The sequence below is a fragment of the Podarcis muralis genome, chromosome 12, assembly GCF_964188315.1.
Source record: "Podarcis muralis chromosome 12, rPodMur119.hap1.1, whole genome shotgun sequence".
Taxonomy (NCBI): Eukaryota; Metazoa; Chordata; class Lepidosauria; order Squamata; family Lacertidae; genus Podarcis; species Podarcis muralis.
Genome location: NC_135666.1, coordinates 46,778,023 through 46,800,872, shown reverse-complemented (window position 1 = coordinate 46,800,872; position 22,850 = coordinate 46,778,023). Strand labels below are relative to the sequence as shown.

The 22,850-nt window shown below is 45.6% G+C and overlaps 2 protein-coding genes across 3 annotated transcripts in view; one reads left to right on the top strand and one right to left on the bottom strand.

The window, feature by feature from the left end:
- SH3BP5 (SH3 domain binding protein 5) overlaps nt 1-22,850 on the bottom strand; it is a 51,713-nt gene that overhangs the window by 3,250 nt on the left and 25,613 nt on the right. Inside the window, exons 4-8 of the mRNA XM_028751441.2 lie at nt 9,012-9,176; nt 7,409-7,539; nt 4,682-4,724; nt 3,119-3,338; nt 1,305-1,562 (exon numbers count right to left, since the gene is read on the bottom strand). Of these exons, the coding sequence (XP_028607274.2) occupies nt 1,305-1,562; nt 3,119-3,338; nt 4,682-4,724; nt 7,409-7,539; nt 9,012-9,176 (817 nt within the window). The remainder of the gene's footprint in view (nt 1-1,304; nt 1,563-3,118; nt 3,339-4,681; nt 4,725-7,408; nt 7,540-9,011; nt 9,177-22,850) is intronic.
- Nucleotides 1-22,850, top strand: part of CAPN7 (calpain 7) — an 80,185-nt gene that overhangs the window by 46,133 nt on the left and 11,202 nt on the right. The window contains exon 21 of one of the 2 annotated variants that reach the window (XM_077916370.1): nt 10,110-10,231. The exons of the other annotated variant lie outside the window; for it this stretch is intronic. Within the exon in view, the coding sequence (XP_077772496.1) occupies nt 10,110-10,137 (28 nt within the window). The 3' untranslated portion in view covers nt 10,138-10,231. Of the gene's footprint in view, nt 1-10,109; nt 10,232-22,850 lie in introns of those variants that run through there. 2 annotated transcript variants of the gene reach the window in all.

The following is a 22,850-nucleotide window of genomic DNA, read 5'->3' as shown; positions in this document are numbered from 1 at the left end:
TATTTATCTACTTGCACTTTGACATGCTTTCGAACTGCTAGGTTGGCAGGAGCAGAGACTGAGCAACGAGAGCTCACACCGTCGCAGGGATTCGAACCGCCGGTCTTCTGATTGGCAATTCCTAGGCTCTGTGGTTTAACCCACAGCACCACCCACGTCCCTACATATATATGTGTGTGTGTGTGTGTGTGTGTGTGTGTAGCTACACAGCTGTACGATTGAGTCGTAATACCCACAGTCTCCTACGTCTCTCGCACTATTCTCCCCTAGCACTGGTAGCACACATTTTGTTTTCTGTTTTAAAAAAAACACATTGGTATTCCTTTCCATTTCTTCAAGCAACAATAAACCCGTCAACCATCACATCCCATGAGCTTTATTTACAGCTGTTAGCTTTGACTCTTTGCTGCCGATTTTTGGTGACTTGTTTTAAGATACCAGCACTATCGTTTTTGGGTGAAAAATGCTCTACGCTCATCAGAAGAAACCCCTCGCTGTGCAAGACTGGTCTGTCACCTTTGGAACTGGAAACTCTGGAATTTTCCTTCAGCCAGGCATTAACTTCCTGCTTCAGGAATCAGGAATCATTCGCAGAATGATTTCACACTTCAAGTACAGGGAGGGTGCAAGTTACAGATTAAACTTGTTCCTGGCTAAGCTTGACATACTTTGCCGCACGACAGCCAGAAAGCTGAAGGGTGAGAGCTTTGAGAATACCAGCCAGATGGGCAGGGTATAAATAATAAAAGTATTATTAGAGATTTAAAGGGCAGAGGAAGGCTGGGCTTTGGTCCCACCCTATTTATGTGGGTTAGAAGATGCTTAAAGGTAAAGGGACCCCTGACCATTAGGTCCAGTCGTGGCTGATTCTGGGGTTGCGGCGCTCATCTCGTTTTATTGGCTGAGGGAGCCAGCGTACAGTTTCCAGGTCATGTGGCCAGCACAGTGAACCAGCGCAGCACACGGAAACGCCGTTTACCTTCCCGCCAGAGTGGTACCTATTTATCTACTTGCACTTTGACATGCTTTCGAACTGCTAGGTTGGCAGGAGCAGGGACCGAGCAACGGGAGCTCACCCCATCATGGGGATTCGAACCGCTGACCTTCTGATTGGCAAGTCCTAGGCTCTGTGGTTCAACCCACAGCACCACCCGTGTCCCAGCTTAGAATGTCTCATACATATACTTGGTTACACATGTTCCATTTGCAGTGGGGAAAGATGGGGAGAAATATACAAACCCACCCCCCAGACCTTCAAGCCTGTTGATCCCTTTCCTAATAATCCCTAGCCTGGTCCAACTTACCCCTTTCAATTTCACATTCAGGAGAGGAAGCCCCGCTGCATTCACTGCGAGGTCCTAGTAGAGGAAAGATGCCAAATTCAGACAGCGAGATGGGGCTGGAGAGATCCAGGCTCCTAGGCCGTGCCACAGGGAGAAACTGAGATGGCGTCTCAAAAGGGCTTGTCGGGCCAGAGCTGAAACTGGATACGGACTGGGTCTCAGAGTCATCTTCAGACACTAGGCTGTTGCAGGTGTCGTCCTCAAATACTTCCGAAGCCACTGCAAAATCAGAGAGCAAGAAAAGTCAGCAAAATCTGATTAGAAGGAGGATTTCCCTTCCAAGTCCTCCATCTGCCTGCACCTCTTGTTTATGAACCCTGTCCTCTCAAGGGCAATAGATACAAACAAATACGGACACTGGTTTTCTGAAGTCTACCCAGTCAAGGCTGATCACCAAAGAATTGATGCCTCTGAATTATGGTGCTGGAGGAGACTCTTGAGAGTCCCATGGACTGCAAGAAGATCAAACCGATCCATTCTTAAGGAGATCAGCCCTGAGTGCTCACTGGAAGGACAGATCCTGAAGCTGAGGCTCCAGTACTTTGGCCACCTCGTGAGAAGACTCCCTGGAAAAGACCCTGGTGTTGGGAAAGATGGAGGGCACAAGGAGAAGGGGATGACAGAGGACGAGATGGTTGGACAGTGTTCTCGAAGCTACCAGCATGAGTTTGACCAAACTGTGGGAGGCAAGCCAGAGGCTTCACAATGGGGAATGTTATTTATTGATGATAAATAAATACGAGTTTGGGTGGGAACGATAGTTCTTATCCCGAGACAAGTCAGTGATTCATCTGGACACAGCAGGTTCAATCCCTTCCCAGTTGCCATTTCCATTATTTTAAAAGGGAAAGTGGCTGGCTTTAACAGATGTGGGTCCTTCAGGGTCAACACTGCAGAGCTTTCCGTGCTGTGTTTAGTTGCTGTGGCGACCTACAAGCAACACTGTTCTGCCACAAGAATGTGTTTTGTCTTGTAGTAACTCTCCAATACAAAACGTGTCAAGAGAAGGTGCTCTGAGGTCGCCCGGTCAGGGTGGATGAACCGCTGGCCTAAGCTCAAACTGTATTTCAGGCAAGGATTTTTAACTGCCTGATACGATATTTTTTTACATGGTTAAAGGGATAATGGAAATTCAGCGTAAGCAAGAATCGCAGCCAAAGTAGAGAAAAGCTAACACAAGTTAGTCTGCAAAAGAAGGTCATAGTTGAGTGGGGATTTGAACCCAGGTTTCCCTCATCCTGGTCTGACGCTCTAATCCCAACACCACACTAGCTCTCTACGGCCACATTTGTGTATTAGGCTAAACCATAATTTAGTTGCTGCTGCAGTACTCATACCTCCTGCTTCCCCTCTTCTCTGTCATGGTGGAATTCAGAAGCTTTTTCTTCCAGTTTCCACAAACCACATTTTAGTGTGTTACTGAAACTCTAAACTATGGTTAAGGTTAGCTGTGACTGGCTTAAACCCATGGTCTGAAGCTGGCTTGTTTCAAACAATCAATCACAATTTGTAGTGTTTGGACGACACAACAAGCTGCATTTAATCCAAGCTGGAAGGGGAAGCTCCCAAACTCCTTGCGGCCACACCAGAGAAGGAGGAAGCATGCAAACCTTAGTGTCACGGAAGCTTGTTCTTATCGTGCTAAACCATGGTTTACCCTGATATCCACACCAAGCCAGTGGATAGGAACCAAACTGCACAAAGCGCCACAAGGTCATTGTGGAATAGTGGTCTTTGACAGGGTGCAAACTCTACAACTGTTTCCTTCTACTTACTGGAGATATTATCCGGCTCTAATTTGCACACGGAAAGGTTTTCTGCCGACGCATTGCTGCCTTCAGCCCCCACGCCACACCCCCTAGGCCCCATGGATGAGGCTCGCCGCCTCTCGTGGATCTCATCGGAGATCATCTCCAAGTTTTTCAAAGCTGTCTTGTATTCGCCTTTGGCCAACGCCAACTTTGCTTGCAGATCATCTACGGTCTTCTTCAATTGCTAATGAAGCAAGTGGAAGAGACATGTTAAGTGCAGAAATATTGAAGCGATGATTCTTCAACATCAACTTCGTCGGACTGGTCATGTTCTTCAGATGCCTGATCATCATCTTCCAAAGCAACTACTCTATTCCGAACTTAAAAATGGAAAGCGTAATGCTGGTGGTCAACAAAAGAGGTTGAAAGACTCTCTCAAGGCAAATCTAAAAAAATGTAGTATAAACACCGACAAGTGGGAAACACTGGCCAGCGAGCGCTCCAATTGGAGAACAGCCTTTACCAAAGGTGTCGTGGACTTTGAAGACACTCAAACTTAGGACGAAAGGGAGAAACGTGCTAAGAGGAAGGCACGCTTGGCAAACCCTCACCGTGATCAACTCCTGCCCGGAAACCTATGTCCCCACTGTGGAAGGGCGTGGCAATCCAGACTTGGTCTCCGCAGTCACTTACGGACCCACTGTTAAAACTGTGCTTATGGAAGACAATCTTACTCGGCTACGAGTGATTGTCAAAGAAGAAGAAGGTTAAAGTCCAGCTAAAGAACTTCATCCACTCCAGCGATGGGGAACCTGTGGCCCTCCTGATGTGTGGACTCCAACTCCCATCAACCCCTCAACCCAGACCATGGCAGCTGATCCTGATGGGAATTGTATTCCAACACCATCACCCCGGCATATAGGAATGGAATTGTAGAACGCTCTTCTGCAACTGCCAGCGCGGAGATGTTTCAAATGTTTGCTGGTAAGCCACTTTGGGCGCATACAGTGGTACCTCGGTTTAAGAACAGTCCTGTTTACGAACAATTCGGTTTACGAACTCCACAAAACTGGAAGTAGTGTCCCGGTTTGCGAACTTTACCTCAGTTTAAGAACGGAATCTGAACAGTAGGAGGCACACCGGCAGCGGGAGGCCTCATTAGGGAAAGCGTGCCTCGGTTTAAAAACGGTTTCTGTTTAAGAACGGACTTCCGGAACGGATTAAGTTCGTAAACCGAGGTACCACTGTATAAGTAAAATCAATAAATCAGATGCTACAACTTCTCTCCCCTCCCCCCCCCCTATTTAGAGTTTTAAATTATACAAGGGTTTTGAATGCCTGAATAGGGCCCCTGTTTTTGCATGACGTTTCCCAACCATCATCTTTGTAGTTAAATCCAAACAAGATTATTATTGTTGTTATCATTATTATTATTATTAGTAGTAGTATTATTATTATCCCTACGATAGGACATGATTAAGGATACAGACAAGTTTTTTTCACTGAAACGCATCAACTGCAGTCGTGATTTGCAACAGGTCTGCTACAGATTGCCAGTCACTCCTGGAAGATGTATTTGATACGTACCTCTAATTGTACATAATACTTCGCCTTGAGTTCGAAGTAAGGCCTGTAAGGAGAACACAGAGAGGGAGGAGAGAATGGATTTTATCATTCGTGGTAGAACAATCCACAGAGAAGGATGGAGAAGATCTCTGCTCTTCTCTGCAAGGGGTGAGAAGGGGTGCTTTTTCCTGTAAGACCTACTGCAGTCGTTAAGAGTCGTCAACAGGCTCATCACAGCTATCTGCCAATCACCCATTCCCACCACCCTTCTGAGTAATACCCCTCCCCACCTTCTCACTATATAGAAGGATCTGGCAACTTCTGTTTCAGTGTATCTGAAGAAGTGTGCATGCACACGAAAGCTCATACCAAGAACTAACTTAGTTGGTCTTTAAGGTGCTACTGGAAGGAATTTTTTTTGTTTTGACTATGGCAGACCAACACGGCTACCTATCTGTAACTGGGAAAACTTATTCACTCGAGTATAAGCCTAGGGTGGGAAACGCAGCGGCTACTGGTAAATTAGGCAAGGGTTATGTAACAAGTTGTGCTGGTGAGGAGCTACACAGTCAAGTGAAAACAGGTTTAAAAACGGAAAAGCAAGGTCTGCAGTCTAAAACAACATCTGGTACAATTTCTACACAAAGAGAAGTTGCTGCCTTGTTTCTTCTGTGAATCCAGCCTCTTTTAAGGAAAAAAACCTTGGATTCTGTCTCATTCGCAAACAGTTTCAGCAACATTAAAAAAGAAGAGACATGCACACAGCCTGGTGCAGCAGTGAAAATGAGCTAATTATGACGTGCTCCGCAGCCCACGTAGAAGCCAGTCCCTAGACGGCTACTGCATTTTGTTTTCAATTAACTGCTGAGGGACCTGTTGCCTGATCCTTCCCAAATCCATTTTGCCTTTTTAAGAGGCATGGAAAATGAAACGCTTCCCTTCGAAGATCTGTGGAGGCTGTTCATGAGAAATACAGTGGTACCTCGGGTTAAGCACTTAATTCATTCTGGAGGTCCGTTCTTAATCTGAAACTGTTCTTAACCTGAAGCACCACTTTAGCTAATGGGGGCCTCCTGCTGCCGCCGCGCCGCCAGAGCCCGATTTCTGTTCTCATCCTGAAGCAAAGTTCTTAACCTAAGGTAATATTTCTGGGTTAGCGGAGTCTGTAACCTGAAGCGTATGTAACCTGAAGCGTATGTAACCCGAGGTACCACTGTAATTTGAAAGGACACCGCCGCTTCTGTCACTGCCCACCTCTGCCGCTTGCAAGAGCAGGCGTAGGAGCCGCGGTTGGGTGAAGCACAGCTCATCCCGCCGCCGCCGCCTGCCTCACTCGAGTATAAGCCAAGGGGGGCTTTTTCAGCATAAAAAATGTGCTGAAAAAGTCGGCTTATACTCGAGTATATACGGTACTCGCCATTAAGACACACTTGCTTCAAACCTGCATATCTTATTTGGCTGGGTCACATGGTCCTGCCTTGCGGTACAGATGTGTGTTGGACACTTGATAACTGAAATGCCCAATTGAGGGTTTGCAGATATGAAGAGAGCCTGGGGCGTTGCTAAGCTCAAGGCACAAACCCATGACACACATAAAATTTGCAGGTGCTTCTTTTTATACGTAGACATGCAAATTTTGGCCAGGTTTCAGAGGGAAAGAAAAAAAAATGTTTCAAAAGTGGGGAGATATTATTATAAATTAAGTTTGGAGATGGTATTTAGCACCAGTCAGATGAAATCAAATAAACGAGGAATATTTGGTGTTATGTTGGAGGGGATGTCAGGAAACCAGGAATTATGTTCACATGTGGTGGGGGTGTAAATATGTACAATTTGGGGGGGCAAAGGGTGTTTAAGGAGCTAACAGAAATCACAGGCTAGGAAGGACTTGCTCACAAATTTATGAGAGCTGCACAAATTATAGCTAGGAGGTGGAAGGGGCAAGCAGAATATAAAATGGAAGAATAGTATAAAGAGGTGTGGGATATAGCTATTAATGATAAATCAACAGGTGCCATTAAGGTAAGACAGGGAATTTGCAGGAGAAATGATTCTGAGGAGATTTGGAGGGTGTCTGTAGAATTTGTACAATTAAAACGGAAAGGGGTCAAACCATCACAAGAGGTGTTGAAATTTTGGGAGATTGGATAGTTACAATGGAACAGTCTCAGTGGTGGGTGCACATTTTTATTCTTATGTATGATTATTACTTTGTCAAAATATAAGAAGAAGGGGGGGAAGGGGGGAGAAGAGGTTGGAAATCTAGGGCCAAGTGCATGTTTGGGGTCTCTGTGGACCATGCCTAACACTCCTTTTTTCCCCTTTCTCCTCCTGTAATGAGGCTGCATTTTAATATTTTAATGTTGTATTTTAATCTTGTTTTTAAGTTGTATTCATTCAACTTGTTTTTATTATTGCTTGTTAGCTGCCCTGAGCCCGGCCTTGGCTGGGGAGGGCGGGGTATAAATAAATATTATTATTATTATTATTACTCTTGAAAAGAGCCGCCTTAGATACCTAGGAGTTTCACATCCCTCCTGAGAGCAGAGTTTCCCAAACTTGGGTCTCCAGCTGTTGCTGGACTACAACTCCAATGATCCCTAAGGAGGAGGACCAGTGATCAGGAAGGATGGGAATTGTAGTCCCAAAACAGCTGGAGACCCAAGTCCTAGAGCATGTGCAGACAAACATCAATCCATGCACGTGCAAAATTGGCCCAATGGACGCACTGCAAACATCTCCACGTACTTGGATTTATTTATGGTCCTTTTGAGCTTCTTCTCCAGCTGTTTCATCCTGCCCATAGCCGCGTTGTATTTGGCAGCCGTCTCCTTGTGCACCAGCTCACTTCGGGTTTTCGTCTGCTCTGCTTCCATGACCTTGACAGAGGGGGGAGAAACAGCAGTTTTGATCACAATACTATCAAATTTGACATACATGCAAGGGGAAAGCTATCCGTGAAATTCAGCACAGCCTCACTTAATTTCGAGTGTTAATGTGTCTCAAAAATAAATAAAAAGAACAGGGAAGGAAGCCATGTGTAACTTTCTGATCCCTCCAGCCTTGACTAACTTAGGCCCAACAGAGCTCATTTCGTATCATTTTACGTGACACCTTCAAAACAAAAAGGGCACTCAGAAAGAAGCAGTATTTTTGACTGCTCTGTTCTTCTGGAGTACTGCCTGAGCATCTGAAAGCCATGTTTCTCCAGGCGTCGGAGTTAGACTGACAGAGGTATTTGGGCTTTTAATGTATTCCAGTTTGATTGTGTTTTGGTGCCGCGAAAATTACTTGGCATTCCCGCAGATTAGGCTTGATAGTATTTCATTCTCAGCTATCATCCGATGGCCATGTTGGGCCATATCCTATATGGATGGCCATATCCCTCACTGGATAACTGCAGCATCACGTGATGACTTAAATGTGTGAAAGAACTCTCAGAGATCAAAACACATCTAAATCAGCCTAAAAAGCTGGCAGAGAAGGGCTTTATTTCAATGCTGGGCACTCTATTCCTCCTTCACCAGCAAATTTGTCTACACACAATTCGCATTGTGACTCCCAAGTTAGTGCAAAGCTAATCTAGAATTCGACACAAACTAGAGGCAGTTCATACATTCAGCTACACAACATTCTTTTTTAAAAATTTTTTTAATTTTTCCTGGAATTTTATTTACAACATAACATTAACCCCCACCCCAATACACAAATCCACCCTCATTAAATGTGAACATAACATACAATGAGCATAACATGCAACAATACAAACAACCAAATAAAAGACTTCCTTTATCCTGTATCTGGCCTCCTAATTTACTTCTAAAAAACTGTTTCCTTTAAGAATAATTATTAAGGTTTTTCTAATTATAACTTAAATATCCACAAAGTCTCCTGCAGACATTAATCGAAACAAGTCCAGGTATATATTTTAGGGCACTGTTTAGTGCAGTATTCTCTGCATTTCCCCCATGCTTTTTGAAACTCTTGTCTAGTGTGATCTCTAATTGCCTGTTAATCTAGCCAGTTCAATATACTCTAAGAGTTTGTCTTGCCATTCCTTTTTTGTTGGCACAGTTTCTTTAGCTACACAACGTTCTGACCTACACTCACAGCAAGACTCATCCCACTTCGTAGTAGAAGCTGGAAAATGCAACAGTGCAAATGATTTGCGTGTCTTCTTCCCTGCTTGTAAGAGCCAGCTGTAAAATGCACGCCACCCAACATACTGCACAACGATCAACTCCATCTGCCTGCCCAAAGTATCCAATAATTTTTAGCTCCCCGTTCTCCAAGGCAGCAGAGGCACAGGAAAGGAACAGCTTTTCCAAGGCATGCCAGCAACAGATCTTACCCTCTGAGTGGCGTGGTTGAGCATCTCCTGCCAGGCAGAATCAAACTGACGCTTGTCATCTTCCAGCAGCCTCTGCTCGGCAAGGGAAATGGTCTCTTTCGCAGCTCGGAGGACCTCCGTTGCTCTCTGAAAATCCTGGGTTGCTTTCTGAGCTTCCAACTGTGCCTAAAAGATGCGAGAGAGAGGCAGGGATTTAGCACAAACGGATTTCAACACGTACAAAAGAAGGGAAAATCAGACACAAAACGGTATCCTTTTATTGACTTTGTTAAGACATCACCTTGCCAACAAAAGTCCGTATAGTTAAAGCTATGGTTTTCCCAGTAGTGATGTATGGAAGTGAGAGCTGGACAATAAAGAAGGCTGATCGCTGAAGAATTGATGCTTTTGAATTATGGTGCTAGAGGAGACTCTTGAGAGTCCCATGGACTGCAAGAAGATCAAACCGATCCATTCTTAAGGAAATCAGCCCTGAATGCTCACTGGAAGGACAGATTATTAAGCTGAGGCTCCAAGACTTTGGCAACCTCATGAGAAGAGAAGACTCCTTGGAAAAGACCCTGATGTTGGGAAAGATGGAGGGCACAAGGAGAAGGGGACGACAGAGGACGAGATGGTTGGATAGTGTTCGCGAAGCTTCCATTGCGGGAGGCACTGGAAGACAGGAGTGCCTGGCGTGCTCTGGTCCATGGGGTCACGAAGAATCGGACACGACTAAACAACAACAAGACAATCGAATGTGGTTTTGACCCTCCACCGACGCATGGAACCTTATGGAGAGAAACATCCGTTTCTGGAGCTCTAGTAACCTGTGACCCTGAAATTTCAGGTGACCCCCAAAAAAACCTGATGCCAAAGTTTTGTGCAAGTTTTGAGCCATTTTATGCCACAAACCCGGTGTTTTGTGCTGCCTCCCAAACTGAGTAACTGACAAATCAAATCGGGGTGACGACTTAATGCCCCCCAAACCTAACCTTGCCCAATTGATTCCAAACCAGCGCCAAGGTTGTGTGCCGGTTTGTGTGGAGGGGGAAGGAAATGGATAATTGCCGGGTTTCAGTTTTGCCTAATGGTTCCCCATCTTGTTTTTGATTTCAGCTTGCCCTCCAATGAATGGTATCCTTAAATGCCATTAGTGGGCAACTTCTAATTTGATTTACCTGTCTGCAGACTGTTTTTCCAGGTCATGTAGCCAGCATGACTAAGCCACTTCTGGAACAATGGAGCACCAAAACCAGAGCAGTGCACGGAAACACCGTTTACCTTCCTGCCGGAGCGGTACCTATTTATCTACTTGCACTTTGACGTGCTTTCGAACTGGTAGGTTGGCAGGAGAAGGGACCGAGCAACGGGAACTCACCCCGTCGCCGGGATTCGAACCGCCGACCTTCTGATCGGCAAGCCTAAGAGGCTCAGTGGTTTAGCCCAAACCGCCACCTGCGTCCCTTCTTAGTATTTTAGGGCTGGGCAATATCTGGTTTTCAACCTTGCAGTATGTCACCCACTAAACATTGTGATAAACTGTTATATGCAATGTCTAAAATAAGGATGGACCTATGTAGAGGTATTGGCTGGCTTCACGGTTTTTCCTGCACCATGAATTTTGCATAGCACATACACATCATGATTTGCAATATATTGCCCGGCTAAAAAATTTTGAAACCAATATCATGATATGGACTTCCAACTGTTTTTTAACGATGTATCAATTTATCAGGGGACGCGGGTGGCGCTGTGGGTAAAACCTCAGTGCCTAGGACTTGCCGATCGCATGGTCGGCAGTTCGAATCCCTGCGGCGGGGTGAGCTCCCGTCGTTCAGTCCCAGCTCCTGCCCACCTAGCAGTTCGAAAGCACCCCTAAGTGCAAGTAGATAAATAGGTACCGCTTTATAGAGGGAAGGTAAACGGCGTTTCCGTGTGCTGCTCTGGTGCCGGTTCGCCAGAGCAGCTTCGTCACGCTGGCCACGTGACCCGGACAGCGCTGTCCTCCCGGCCTCTAGAGTGAGATGAGCGCACAACCCTAGAGTCTGTCAAGACTGGTCCGTACAGGCAGGGGTACCTTTACCTTTACCAATTTATCACTCAGCCCTAATCTGTACATGATGATGGAAAGGAATTTTTTCTTCTTCTCTCTTTATTTTAATTCCTTTTTCATTTTCCTCTTCTTCCTCCCCTTGTTAAAATTCACAAATACTTTTTCTAAACCTCTTTGCTGCATTCGGATGGCTTTCGGCGCTTCACCCTGAGATCGTTAAGCGCTGGCAGAAGTCGGAGGCATTAGAAGACATTTAGAAAAGCTGCGCATTATTTAGCAAATAAAATATCAGGCAGATTCACTGCTAAAGAGCTCCAGCTGAGCAGGCCAGCTTGCATCAGTTTAACGCGGCCTTGGCGTTCCTAAGCTTCCCTGCCAGCTGCTTGCTTGCAAGGAATAAATGTATGTTACGCATCCCAAATGCCTTTGGCTACATCACATATTTAAACAACCCACCAGCCCGGTCTGGAATGATTATCATTGTAGAATCCTTAAACAGCCATTGGTTATGCCACTTATGAGCTGGTTTGTCATAGGTGCTGGGGGTTGCCAATCTACCCAGTGTTGGTTATCCTACTTTACAAGTTATGGGGTTGCCAAAAGCCAAGCCATTTGAATTTACCATATTTTTCCGTGTATAAGACGCCCCCATGTGTAAGATGACCCCTATTCTTTTAACCCGAAATTAAGAAATTAAGTTGTTTAGCTGGGAGAGGTCACTTCCACCAATCGCTCACCCGCCAGCCTGCCCGCCACTGCCAGTCGCTTGCCACAGCCACTGCCAATCGCACAGCCGCCAATTATCTGCCCGCTCGCTGCCACCAAAAGCCTACCCACCCACTTGCCACAACCGCCCATCGCCTGCCCCATCGCCAGGAGAATTATGCTAAGATGAAGACACGCTTGGCAAACCCTCCCCGTGATCAACTCCCGCCCGGAAACCTATGTCCCCACTGTGGAAGGACGTGTGGATCCATAATTGGCCTCCGCAGTCACTTTTAAAACCCTGTTTATGGAAGACAATCTTAACTCGGCTACGAATGCTCGCCAAAGGAGGAGAAGCTGTCCAGGTACTGAAAAGTCCTGTTTTCAACCCTGTCTTTAAAATATATTACACAGCACAACCATTTAAAGTTGTCTTTTCTAAGTGCTTTTTCATGTTGTCGCTTGAGATGCTCCGGCTAAGCTCCCAGCGCACACAGCATGAACTATTTATTTCCTCCAGCATCAAGTTCTGCTGGCCTACTTTACGACAGGAGTTTTCTTCTTTTCGTGAAATCTCTCGAGAATGTTACTGTTCAAGGAACTAAGAGCGGCACAACCAGGGAGTGTGGTATAGTGGTTAGAGCGATGAATGAAGACTTGAGAAACCAGGATCTAAATCCCACACAGCTCACTGAATGAACTCAGGCTACTCAGGGGTCTCAGTCTAACATACCTGGTATGTTATAAGAGCAGGAGGTGGAGAATCAAGAATATAATCCTTGAGTTTCTTGGAGGAAAGGTGGGGAGGAAAAAATGCCTGATCTTTACCAAATATAGGGTCCAGCAATAAAACAGGAGTCTGACCCTGGGCTTGAAATTAGCAGGGCGCCAGGCGCATTTTGCGCCTAAGGATTCTCCATTTGCGAGCACCTCAAAAAGTTTGGGCGCCATTTTTCCCCGCCTGGCTGACACTCAAGGATTACTGAAATGTATGTGCTTTGAAGCCTTGAAGTATATGTGCAGGACAGACAATATGTTAAGAGTAAAGAGTAGAGCATTTTAATAATAATAATAATAAAATTTATTTATACCCCGCCCTCCCCAGTGAAGGCCGGGCTCAGGGCGGCTAACAAGCAATAATAAAAACAAGTTGAATGAATACAACTTAAAAACAAGATTAAAATGCAACATTAAAATATTGAAACATTAAAATGCAGCCTCATCACAGGAGGAGAAAGGAAAAAAGAAAGAGGGGGAGGGAATCAAATTGGCTCCAAGCCAAAGGCCAGGCGGAACAACTCTGTCTTACAGGACCTGCGAAAAGAAGTCAGTTCCTGCAGGGATCTGGTTGAGGCTAATCTAACTTCCTTAGGGCCTTGGACCTCTAGCGTGTTGCTATTTATGGACCTTAAGGTCCTCCGTGGGGCATACCGGGAGATGCGGTCCCATAGGTACAAGGGTCCTAGGGCGTGAAGGGCTTTAAAGGTCAAAACCAGCACCTTAAATCTGACCCTGTACTCCACCGGGACCCAGTGCAGCTGGAAAAGCATTGGGTGAATATGCTCCCATGGCAGAGACCCTGTGAGGAGCCTCACTGCAGCATTCTGCACCCGCTGGAGTTTCTGGGACAGCTTCAAGGGCAGCCCCGCGTAGAACAAATTACAGTAGTCAAGCCTGGAGGTGACTGTCACATGGATCACTGTGGCCAGGTCGGGGTGAGAAAGGTAAGGGACCAACTGCTTGATGCGGCGAAGGTAGAAAAATGTCGCCTTGGCTGTTGCTGTAACCTGCGCCTTGAAAACTGATGTACGGTACCGATATTTTTATTGAAGAAGAAGAAGAAGAGTTTGGATTTGATATCCCGCCTTTCACTCCCTTTAACGAGTCTCAAAGCGGCTAACATTCTCCTTTTCCTTCCTCTCCCACAACAAAGACTCTGTGAGGTGAGTGGGGCTGAGAGACTTCAGAGAAGTATGACTGGCCCAAGGTCACCCAGCAGCTGCATGTGGAGGAGCGGAGGCGCGAACCCGGTTCAGCAGATTACGAGACTACTGCTCTTAACCACTACACCACACTGGCTCTCTGTAAACGCCAAATTAAACGTAGTAACAATTTCTGCTAAAAATGTGATGTTAGCAATGTGTCGCTTACTTGAATTCCGTATTAATTCATGCTTATCAAAATAATAAATAAAAAGTGTTGCTGAACATCCTACCGGGGCGACTAGATATTCTATTTTGGCACCCACAACCCAAGTCCCAGAAACCATTTGGCTCCTAGCTTTTCCACCCGCGTTTCTGACGCTGGTCTGACCATGACTGGAACACACGCCAAAGGACTCATGAGTTCTACTGGATAACAGCGTAAAATGATTTCTGAAATCATTTTCATAAATTGAAAATGACCCCACAGCTTGTGCTTTGGCCCAGAACAATCAAGGTCATTTTCAAGTCTGTTAACAGCAGAACTGTACGGAAGACATTGAAGCCAATGCCATTCTAGTGTGGGCGGCCAACATGCGGAAACCCGCTTTCCTTTCTCCTGCGACCCTTTCCTCAAAGAAAAACAACTAGAAATGTGATCCTAAAACAGTTCCAGGAGGCGTGTGGGTGTCTGTGTGTGTGGAATCACTTGAGATCACAAAGAGAACTTCCATTATTCGCACAGACAAAGACCACAAGCAACAGCCCAACAAAGGACGACTTTATAAGAAGCCTTTCTCTCCCTCTCCCTATTATGGTTCAAGCAAGATACGGTTCATTCATTGTACCGGGATGCAAAACACAAGTCATGCCCCACACCCAAAAAAGTAGCAAGCGCGTTCCTTCCATCATCCTCAAAGCTGGCATCGAGGACTGTCAAACCAGCATCTTCCCAAGAAATCTTTGTGGCACTTCTGCAGAAACTATTTCAACCTCTAAGTGACAAAGGAAGACAAGAGAAGGAACCCCACCCTCCAGGCAGTAAATCAGAATTCAGAAAGCCTTAACCATATCTCTGTGGTATCAAATGTGTCACTGAACCAGAGTTCGAAATTAGCCAGGCGCCAGGCGCGTTTTGCGACTGGCGCGGGGTCCAATTGCAACCACATGGAGAGCTCTGGCTGCCAGGTTGGCAACTGACGTCTCCATCTGTCTGGCCCCTCCAGCTTCCTTAAACAGCTAAGCAGAAGAGCTGTATCTGGAAATCATCATCATCATCATCAACTTTTATTTGTATCCCGCCCTCCCCGGCCGAGACCAGGTTCAGGGCGGCTAACATCAAATATAAACATTGATACAAAATCAAACAATAATTAAATCACCTCTTAAAAACAAGTCAGGATAAAATCTTAATGTCGGGTGTATAATGTGTTCTTTATATTCTGTTGGAAGCCACCCAGAGTGACCGGGGCAACCCAGTCAGATGGGCAGGATGTTGTTGTTTAGTCGTTTAGTCGTGTCCGACTCTTCGTGACCCCATGGACCAGATAACGCCAGGCACTCCTGTCTTCCACTGCCTCCCGCAGTTTGGTCAAAAGGGCAGGATAGTGATGGTGATTATTGTTTTATAATGATGATCATGAGACCACAGCTTTATGTGGATCACCACAAAATAAACAGATAGGGGACAGGAGACCCTTACTTACTGTGCTCTAGAGCACTGTTTCCCAACTGGGGGCCCCCGGATATTCCAAGGGGGCCACAGGTGAAAATCGTGTAAATGAGGGAGCCACAGCACAAGGCTAGGGGGCCACAGAGGGAAGTGAGAAGTGAAGAAAAGAATCTTTAAAATGAAATAAAAATCCTGAGTGGCTGGCTCTCTGCTTGGCCAATCACAAGCGGGTAAGGGGGTTGCCCACCAGTGTTGGGAAACATGGCCATAGATGCTTTTGCAAGATCTTGCAGGGCCGTCAAGAGATCCCACAAGCTCTAAGATGGCCCTGATCTTACAAGATCTTGGATGTGGACGGTTCCAGGGATTGTTCTGACTGCCTTTATATAGTGGTACCTCTGGTTACGTACTTAATTCGTTCCGGAGGTCCGTTCTTAACCTGAAACTGCTCTTAACCTGAAGCACCACTTTAGCTAATGGGGCCTCCCGCTGCTGCCGCGCCGCCAGAGCACAATTTCTGTTCTCATCCTGAAGCAAAGTTCCTAGAATTCAACACGGTGCATAAATCCAATTAAACCCAGTCACCCAAACAGTCTCCCCGGGCGGATATGGTTTCAAAAACAAGCCAAAGGGCCTGGTTTTGTCAGACGCCTCATGCCTGCATCAGTTCTGGCCTCCGAGTGACATCCAGCCTACACTTCCATGTAAAATCAATCTAGAACTTTATTAGCTGTGGCTCAGTGGTAAAGCGCATGCCTTCCATGCACAAGGTCCCAGGTTCAAGCCCCGGCCTCTCCAAGTTTGCTTTTAATCAGTGCTTTAGTCCATAGATCAATCAACTAGTTTTAGTTAACTGATTAGCAGAAACCAACTTAAAATCAGCAGGGGAAAATTTTAACTGGATTTGTGAAGCTCAGAGTTAAGCACAAAGCTTTTTCTAGACTATTTTGATTCAGGTTAAATAACCTTTGTTTAGACAATATTGAGCTAAATGGACTAATAATAATACCCCGCCCATCTGACTGGGTTGCCCCAGCTCCAAATTCTCTCATATTCTCATCCTGAAGCAAAGTTCTTAACCCGGGGTACTATTTCTGGGTTAGCGGAGTCTGTAACCTGAAGCGTATGTAACCCGAGGTACCACTGTATGCAACCACTGAAAATGCAACTGTCACATAAATTGCAATCTCCCTTTACATGAAAAGTATCCCTAAAAGCCCCAGAAGCAACGGGTCTTTTGGAAAATGCATTATATTATTATTCATCTCAAAACACTTAAAGCGCTTCAAAAAAAATTTGGAAAAATTTAAAGCCACTTAAAGCGCTGCCACTCTGTCACAACAGAATAGCGGAAGCCTAACTTGTCCAAACCGAACAGCCACACCAGAGCAGCATTGAAGCTGAAATTGCCCAAGACAGCCTTTCCCACAAACAAGAGTTCATAGGTTACTTATGCAAGCCTTATCACAACTGACAGCAGGCAAAGGCTATCCGCTTTAAAGCCACAGGCCGGGAAGGAATATTTTAAGTTCCAGCAGACAACACAGCGCACATTAATCATTTCTGTGGCAAAAACTCTGCCTTATCAACATGACCCCATCTGCAGAAATAGGCATTTGGACTCTCCCTCGCGCACAAAAAAGAAATATTTGTGTTAAATTATCTTTTACTCTCTCAACACACACACTGCAAAAAAGCAGGAATATGTTATGTGCTTAGCATTACTGGCAGATGCACAGAGACTGTGTCAGGCTTAAAGGTCCACCCAGTGCTATTTTTCTAGAAAAAGAGGTGTCGGAAGTCACCAGGAATGCCTCCCTTGTTCTATTCACATTTGGGAATCCTATCACAAGCATGAGGAAAAAGCAGGTTCTTCAAAGATGAATGAGGGATATGGGAAACAGGATTCAGAGCCCAGGAATCAGACCGTTATATAACTGGATTCTTGGACTATGGCTGGGCGATGTAGCGTTCAAAACCGGCTTCAAGTCCATCTTGTGATATTGGTTTCATAGTTTTTGACCTGGCAATATACTGCGAATCATGATGTGTGTGTGCGTGCACACTATGCAAAATTCACAATGCAGGAAAAACCTAGCAATGTTTAGCTGGTGATGCATCACAAAATTGAAAACCAACTCCATCCTTATTTCAAATCACCCAGCCCTACCGTTCACCTCTACATAGCTCCATCTTTATTTCAGACATCGTGATAAATCAGTGTATCTCAATGTTTAGCTGATGATATATCGTGATGTTGAAAACCAGGTAATTGCCCAGCCCTATCTTGGACACAGTGAGGGATGCGGGTGGCGCTGTGGGTTAAACCACAGAGCCTAGGACTTGCCAATCAGAAGGTTGGCGGTTCGAATCCCCGCGACGGGGTGAGCTCCCGTTGCTCGGTCCCTGCTCCTGCCAACCTAGCAGTTCGAAAGCACGTCAAAGTGCAAGTAGATAAATAGGTACCGCTCCGACGGAAAGGTAAACGGCGTTTCCATGCGCTGCTCTGGTTCGCCAGAAGCGGCTTAGTCATGCTGGCTCCCTCGGCCAATAAAGCGAGATGAGCGCCGCAACCCCAGAGTCGTCTGTGACTGGATCTAATGGTCAGGGGTCCCTTTACCTTTTTATCTTGGACACAGAGTCAAAATGAAAGTTATCCTGGGGACCAGAACTTAAAAAAAAGAGGTTTCCTATGTTGCCCAGATCCATTCTGAATGTCTGCCAGCCCACATTCTTATGCACAAGTTGTCCCATGAAGCCATTTCCATTACACATGGCTGCAATCCTAGGTTATAGAAATGGATGAAAGAATCCCAAACTTATCTTCATACACTAGGAGGGCAGGTAGGCAACCCTACAGCTGTTGAATTAGATGCAGTTTGTGGTCATTTGAAAAATGTTCTGAAGGAGTCTACTTATTTCCAATCCCCTTGGTTGCTACATTTGTAAGCACAACTTTTTTTTTCTTTTTTACAGAAATGCTCAAAGGTGAATACAACAACAAATTTAAAAAAAAAAAGATTTTTGTTAAAAGAAACCAACTGCTGCACTTTTTATTGGGATAATTTTGCTTGGCTGAATAATGGCAGAAAGAGAAGCCGAATGCCCAGAGTTGATAGATGGCAGGTCAATAATCAAAACCTTCCTTAGCCATTCAGCCCAACCTGCTACTCATTATTGAATGTCTATTTGCCAGATGCCCTGTGTTTTCAATGGATAACCCATTTTTCATCCCCAACATAGCATTCTAATTCCAAAACATTTATTACTTTTGTTAACACGCCAATATTATTGAACTTTAGGTCAATAAGAACCCCAGTTGACAAGAACAGTAATACATTTATATTCAAATGCGATGCATTTGGGATTCTATCTTCAGTTAGTTTTTCAACGGTCACCATCAATGTCATTTACAGTTAAATCTAGCATTGACACAGCATTACAGAGCATTTTACTAAGATAATGCTCTCAGTAATCTTTACAACAGGGACGCGGGTGGCGCTGTGGGTAAAAGCCTCAGTGCCTAGGGCTTGCCGATCGAAAGGTCGGCGGTTCGAATCCCCGCGGCGGGGTGCGCTTCCGTTGCTCGGTCCCAGCGCCTGCCAACCTAGCAGTTCGAAAGCACCCCCGGGTGCAAGTAGATAAATAGGGACCGCTTACTGGCGGGAAGGTAAACGGCGTTTCCGTGTGCTGCGCTGGCTCGCCAGATGCAGCTTCGTCACGCTGGCCACATGACCCGGAAGTGTCTCCGGACAGCGCTGGCCCCCGGCCTCTTGAGTGAGATGGGCGCACAACCCTAGAGTCTGTCAAGACTGGCCCGTATGGGCAGGGGTACCTTTACCTTTTTAATCTTTACAACAGCCCTGTAAAATAGCCTGTATTGCCATCACCATATTGCAGAAGGAGAGCAGTGAGGCAGGGTAAATGAAGCTTGGGGTAAAAGTAAAATTTGAGCCATGGATTTGCTCCTTCACAGTTCAGCAGCTCTCCTAAATGTATGTTTTTGGAAGTAAATTCCACTGAAATACACAGGACGCAGGTAAATTTGCACAGGCAGGTAGATGTCATTTATACACCCAAGTCAATTTCTTGATAACATTTGGCATTCAAGAATTGTCCTTTAGCACAAGAGATGTAAACAACATCTTCAGATGCAGCACCAATGCCATTCACCAAAAAGCAACCCAATGGTTGGGGTCCAGAGTAATCCAGGGTCCATATTATTTTGCATTTATTTCCTTGTTCCCCAAATAGCTCAGAAAGGGGTTTGGTGAAAATCTTATTTACATCAAGAAAACGTGATTGATATCCAAGGGAATGAGAGTTGTTTAGCAGATGCAAAAATGTCACATCAATTAACCAGATTTACAAAAAGAAAAACAGGCATCAGTAAATAAATTTCCCTCGCTTTATTGGCCGAGGGAGCTGGCGTACAGCTTCCGGGTCATGTGGCCAGCATGACTAAGCTGCTTCTGGCAAACAAGAGCAGCACACGGAAACGCCGTTTACCTTCCCGCTGGAGTGGTACCTATTTATCTACTTGCACTTTGATGTGCTTTCGAACTGCTAGGTTGGCAGGAGCAGGGACCAAGCAACGGGAGCTCACCCCGTCATGGGGATTCGAACCGCCAACCTTCTAATCGGCAAGTCCTAGGCTCTGTAGGTGGACCCACAGTGCCACCCACGTCCCTTAACCTGTTTAGGGCTGGGCAAAAGCCTGTTTAGGGTTATGTGGTTTCTTTAACAGCCAGAGAGCAACAGTGTGATCATTTTCATCCCTAGCAGCGAGTGGCTTATGCGGAACAGCTCACAGCCCACGATAGCAAACCTGTCAGAGGATGAAATAAAAAAAATTAAAAATCCTAACTGGCTGCTCTGGGGGAAACCTAATGAGCGAATTCGTGCTTTGGCAACTCTACAAATCACTCCGGTGGCTGGTGTGAAATATTTCCTTTACCAAACCCAGACAACATCCTGCCTTAGAAAAGCAACACCACTTCTCTGGTTGCTAAATTCCAGAGTTTGGGGGACAGGAAATCATTTCGCTTCCTCCAGCAGCTTTTTAAAAGCAGGTCATGCTTCCATTCTTCCTAGAATTCAACACAGTGCATAAATCCAATTAAACCCAGTCACCCAAACAGTCTCCCCGGGCGGATATGGTTTCAAAAACAAGCCAAAGGGCCTGGTTTTGTCAGACGTCTCATGCCTGCATCAGTTCTGGCCTCCGAGTGACATCCAGCCTACACTTCCATGTAAAATCAATCTAGAACTTTATTAGCTGTGGCTCAGTGGTAAAGCGCATGCCTTCCATGCGCAAGGTCCCAGGTTCAAGCCCCGGCCTCTCCAAGTTTGCTTTTAATCAGTGCTTTAGTCCATAGATCAATCAACTAGTTTTAGTTAACTGATTAGCAAAAACCAACTTAAAATCAGCAGGGGGAAATTTTAACTGGATTTGTGAAGCTCAGAGTTAAGCACAAAGCTTTTTCTAGACTATTTTGATTCAGGTCAAATAAAGGTTGATAAATGGCCCTTCTAACACTCAGTAGCCTTTGTTTAGACAATACTGAGCTAAATGGACTAATAATAATAATAATAATAATAATAATACCCCACCCATCTGACTGGGTTGCCACAGCTCCAAATTCTCTCATATTCTCTCTCATTCATATGTGTGTGTGTGTGTGTGTGTGTGTGTGTGTGTGTGTACATATATGGGACGCAGGTGGCGCTGTGGGTTAAACCACAGAGCCTAGGACTTTCCGATCAGGAGGTTGGCGGTTCGAATCCCCGCGACGGGGTGAGCTCCCGTTGCTCGGTCCCTGCTCCTGCCAACCTAACAGTTCAAAAGCACGTCAAAGTGCAAGTAGATAAATAGGTACCACTCTGGTGGGAAGGAAATGGCGTTTCTGTGCGCTGCTCTGGTTCACCAGAAGCGGCTTAGTCATGCTGGCCACATGACCCGGAAGCTGTACACCGGCTCCCTCGGCCAGTAAAGCGAGGTGAGCGCCGCAACCCCAGAGTCAGTCACGACTGGACCTAATGGTCAGGGGTCCCTTTACACACACACACACACACACACACACACACACACACACATATATATATATATTATTTTTCAGTGTTACATTTTTCAAAACCACATTCACATTAAAATAAACACTTCCTCATTCATATCTTTCTTTAAAATAATCAATCATTCCCGACTTCCCTTCTTTCTCTTCCCTGGTTCCTTCCCTCCCATCCCACATACATATATACATATATCCATTTAACTCCCTTATTCCTTTATTATTCCTTTGTTATGTGTCATACTGTTGAATTTACCTCAACCCTACTAACATTTTCACATGTTTACAGTTGATTTCCAAATACTCCACACACAAAAATCCATTCCTATTTATATACTCGATCTTCTTTTATTTTACTCGTTAGACCCGCTAACTCTGCATATTCTGTCATTTTTCATTGCCAATCCTCCTCGTTTTTGGGAAGTTCCAAATTCAATGCATTCGCTCAGAACAGTCACTTGGATCATAAGCAATCACACATGTCCGTACAACATCAAGCAACGTGAGCCGAAATTTTTCCAACTAATCAAACTAACACGCTTGCTCCTAACTTTCTGTTCCTTTTTCATTATATATACCAGTAAGTATATATTACTGAATCATCACAATGTCCCGTTGGAGCAGATACCCAGTATCAAAGCAAGCTCTCTTGTGCAAGCTTGATGTCACGCTCCCGCAGTTTACTCAAGATGGTGAAAGCAGGAGGGCACCCAAGATTTAATGATGTTTCTCAACGAAAATGAAGTGATCTCGGAGGTGAAAGGCCGCAAAGAAGTGCAGGCCCTCAGGGGCTAATAAATCACACGGGGTCATGGGAGCGAAAGGGTCAAGGCGGAGGCACTGCAAGCTTCCAGGGGGCTCTGCATCACAACCGACGACGTTAGAATCAGCAGCAGCAGGAGACTGAAGAAACAAGCCTCTCACATTGGCAAGAGCTGCAGAGACACCTCCCTAACTTAATATATTTTTCCATGTATAAGGCGATGCTTTTTCCTAAAAAAAAATTAGGCAAAAATTGGGTGTCGTCCTATACACCGATAGTGAATGCGGGGGGGTGGGACGTGCAATTAATGGCAGAACAAGCAGGAGATTGGCAGCGGCGACTGGGCGGGTGATTGGTGGCTGCAGCAAGGGCTGCTGGCGACTGGGCAGGCGATTGGCAGCTGTGGCAAGGCGGGCAGGTGATTGGCGGCTGCGGCAAGTGGGCGGGCGGGCTGGTGGTGGCGGCTGCGGCGAGGTGTGCGATTGGCAGTAGCTGTGGCAAGCGGTCGGCAGTGGCGGGCAGGCAGGTGAGCGATTGGTGGAAGTGACCTCCCCCACTCTCCAAAAAAGCTAAACAACTTAATTCCTTAATTTAGGGTTAAAAAAAATAGGGGTCGCCTTATACATGGAGGCATCTTATACACGGAAAAATATGGTGTGGGTGGGTGGGTGTAT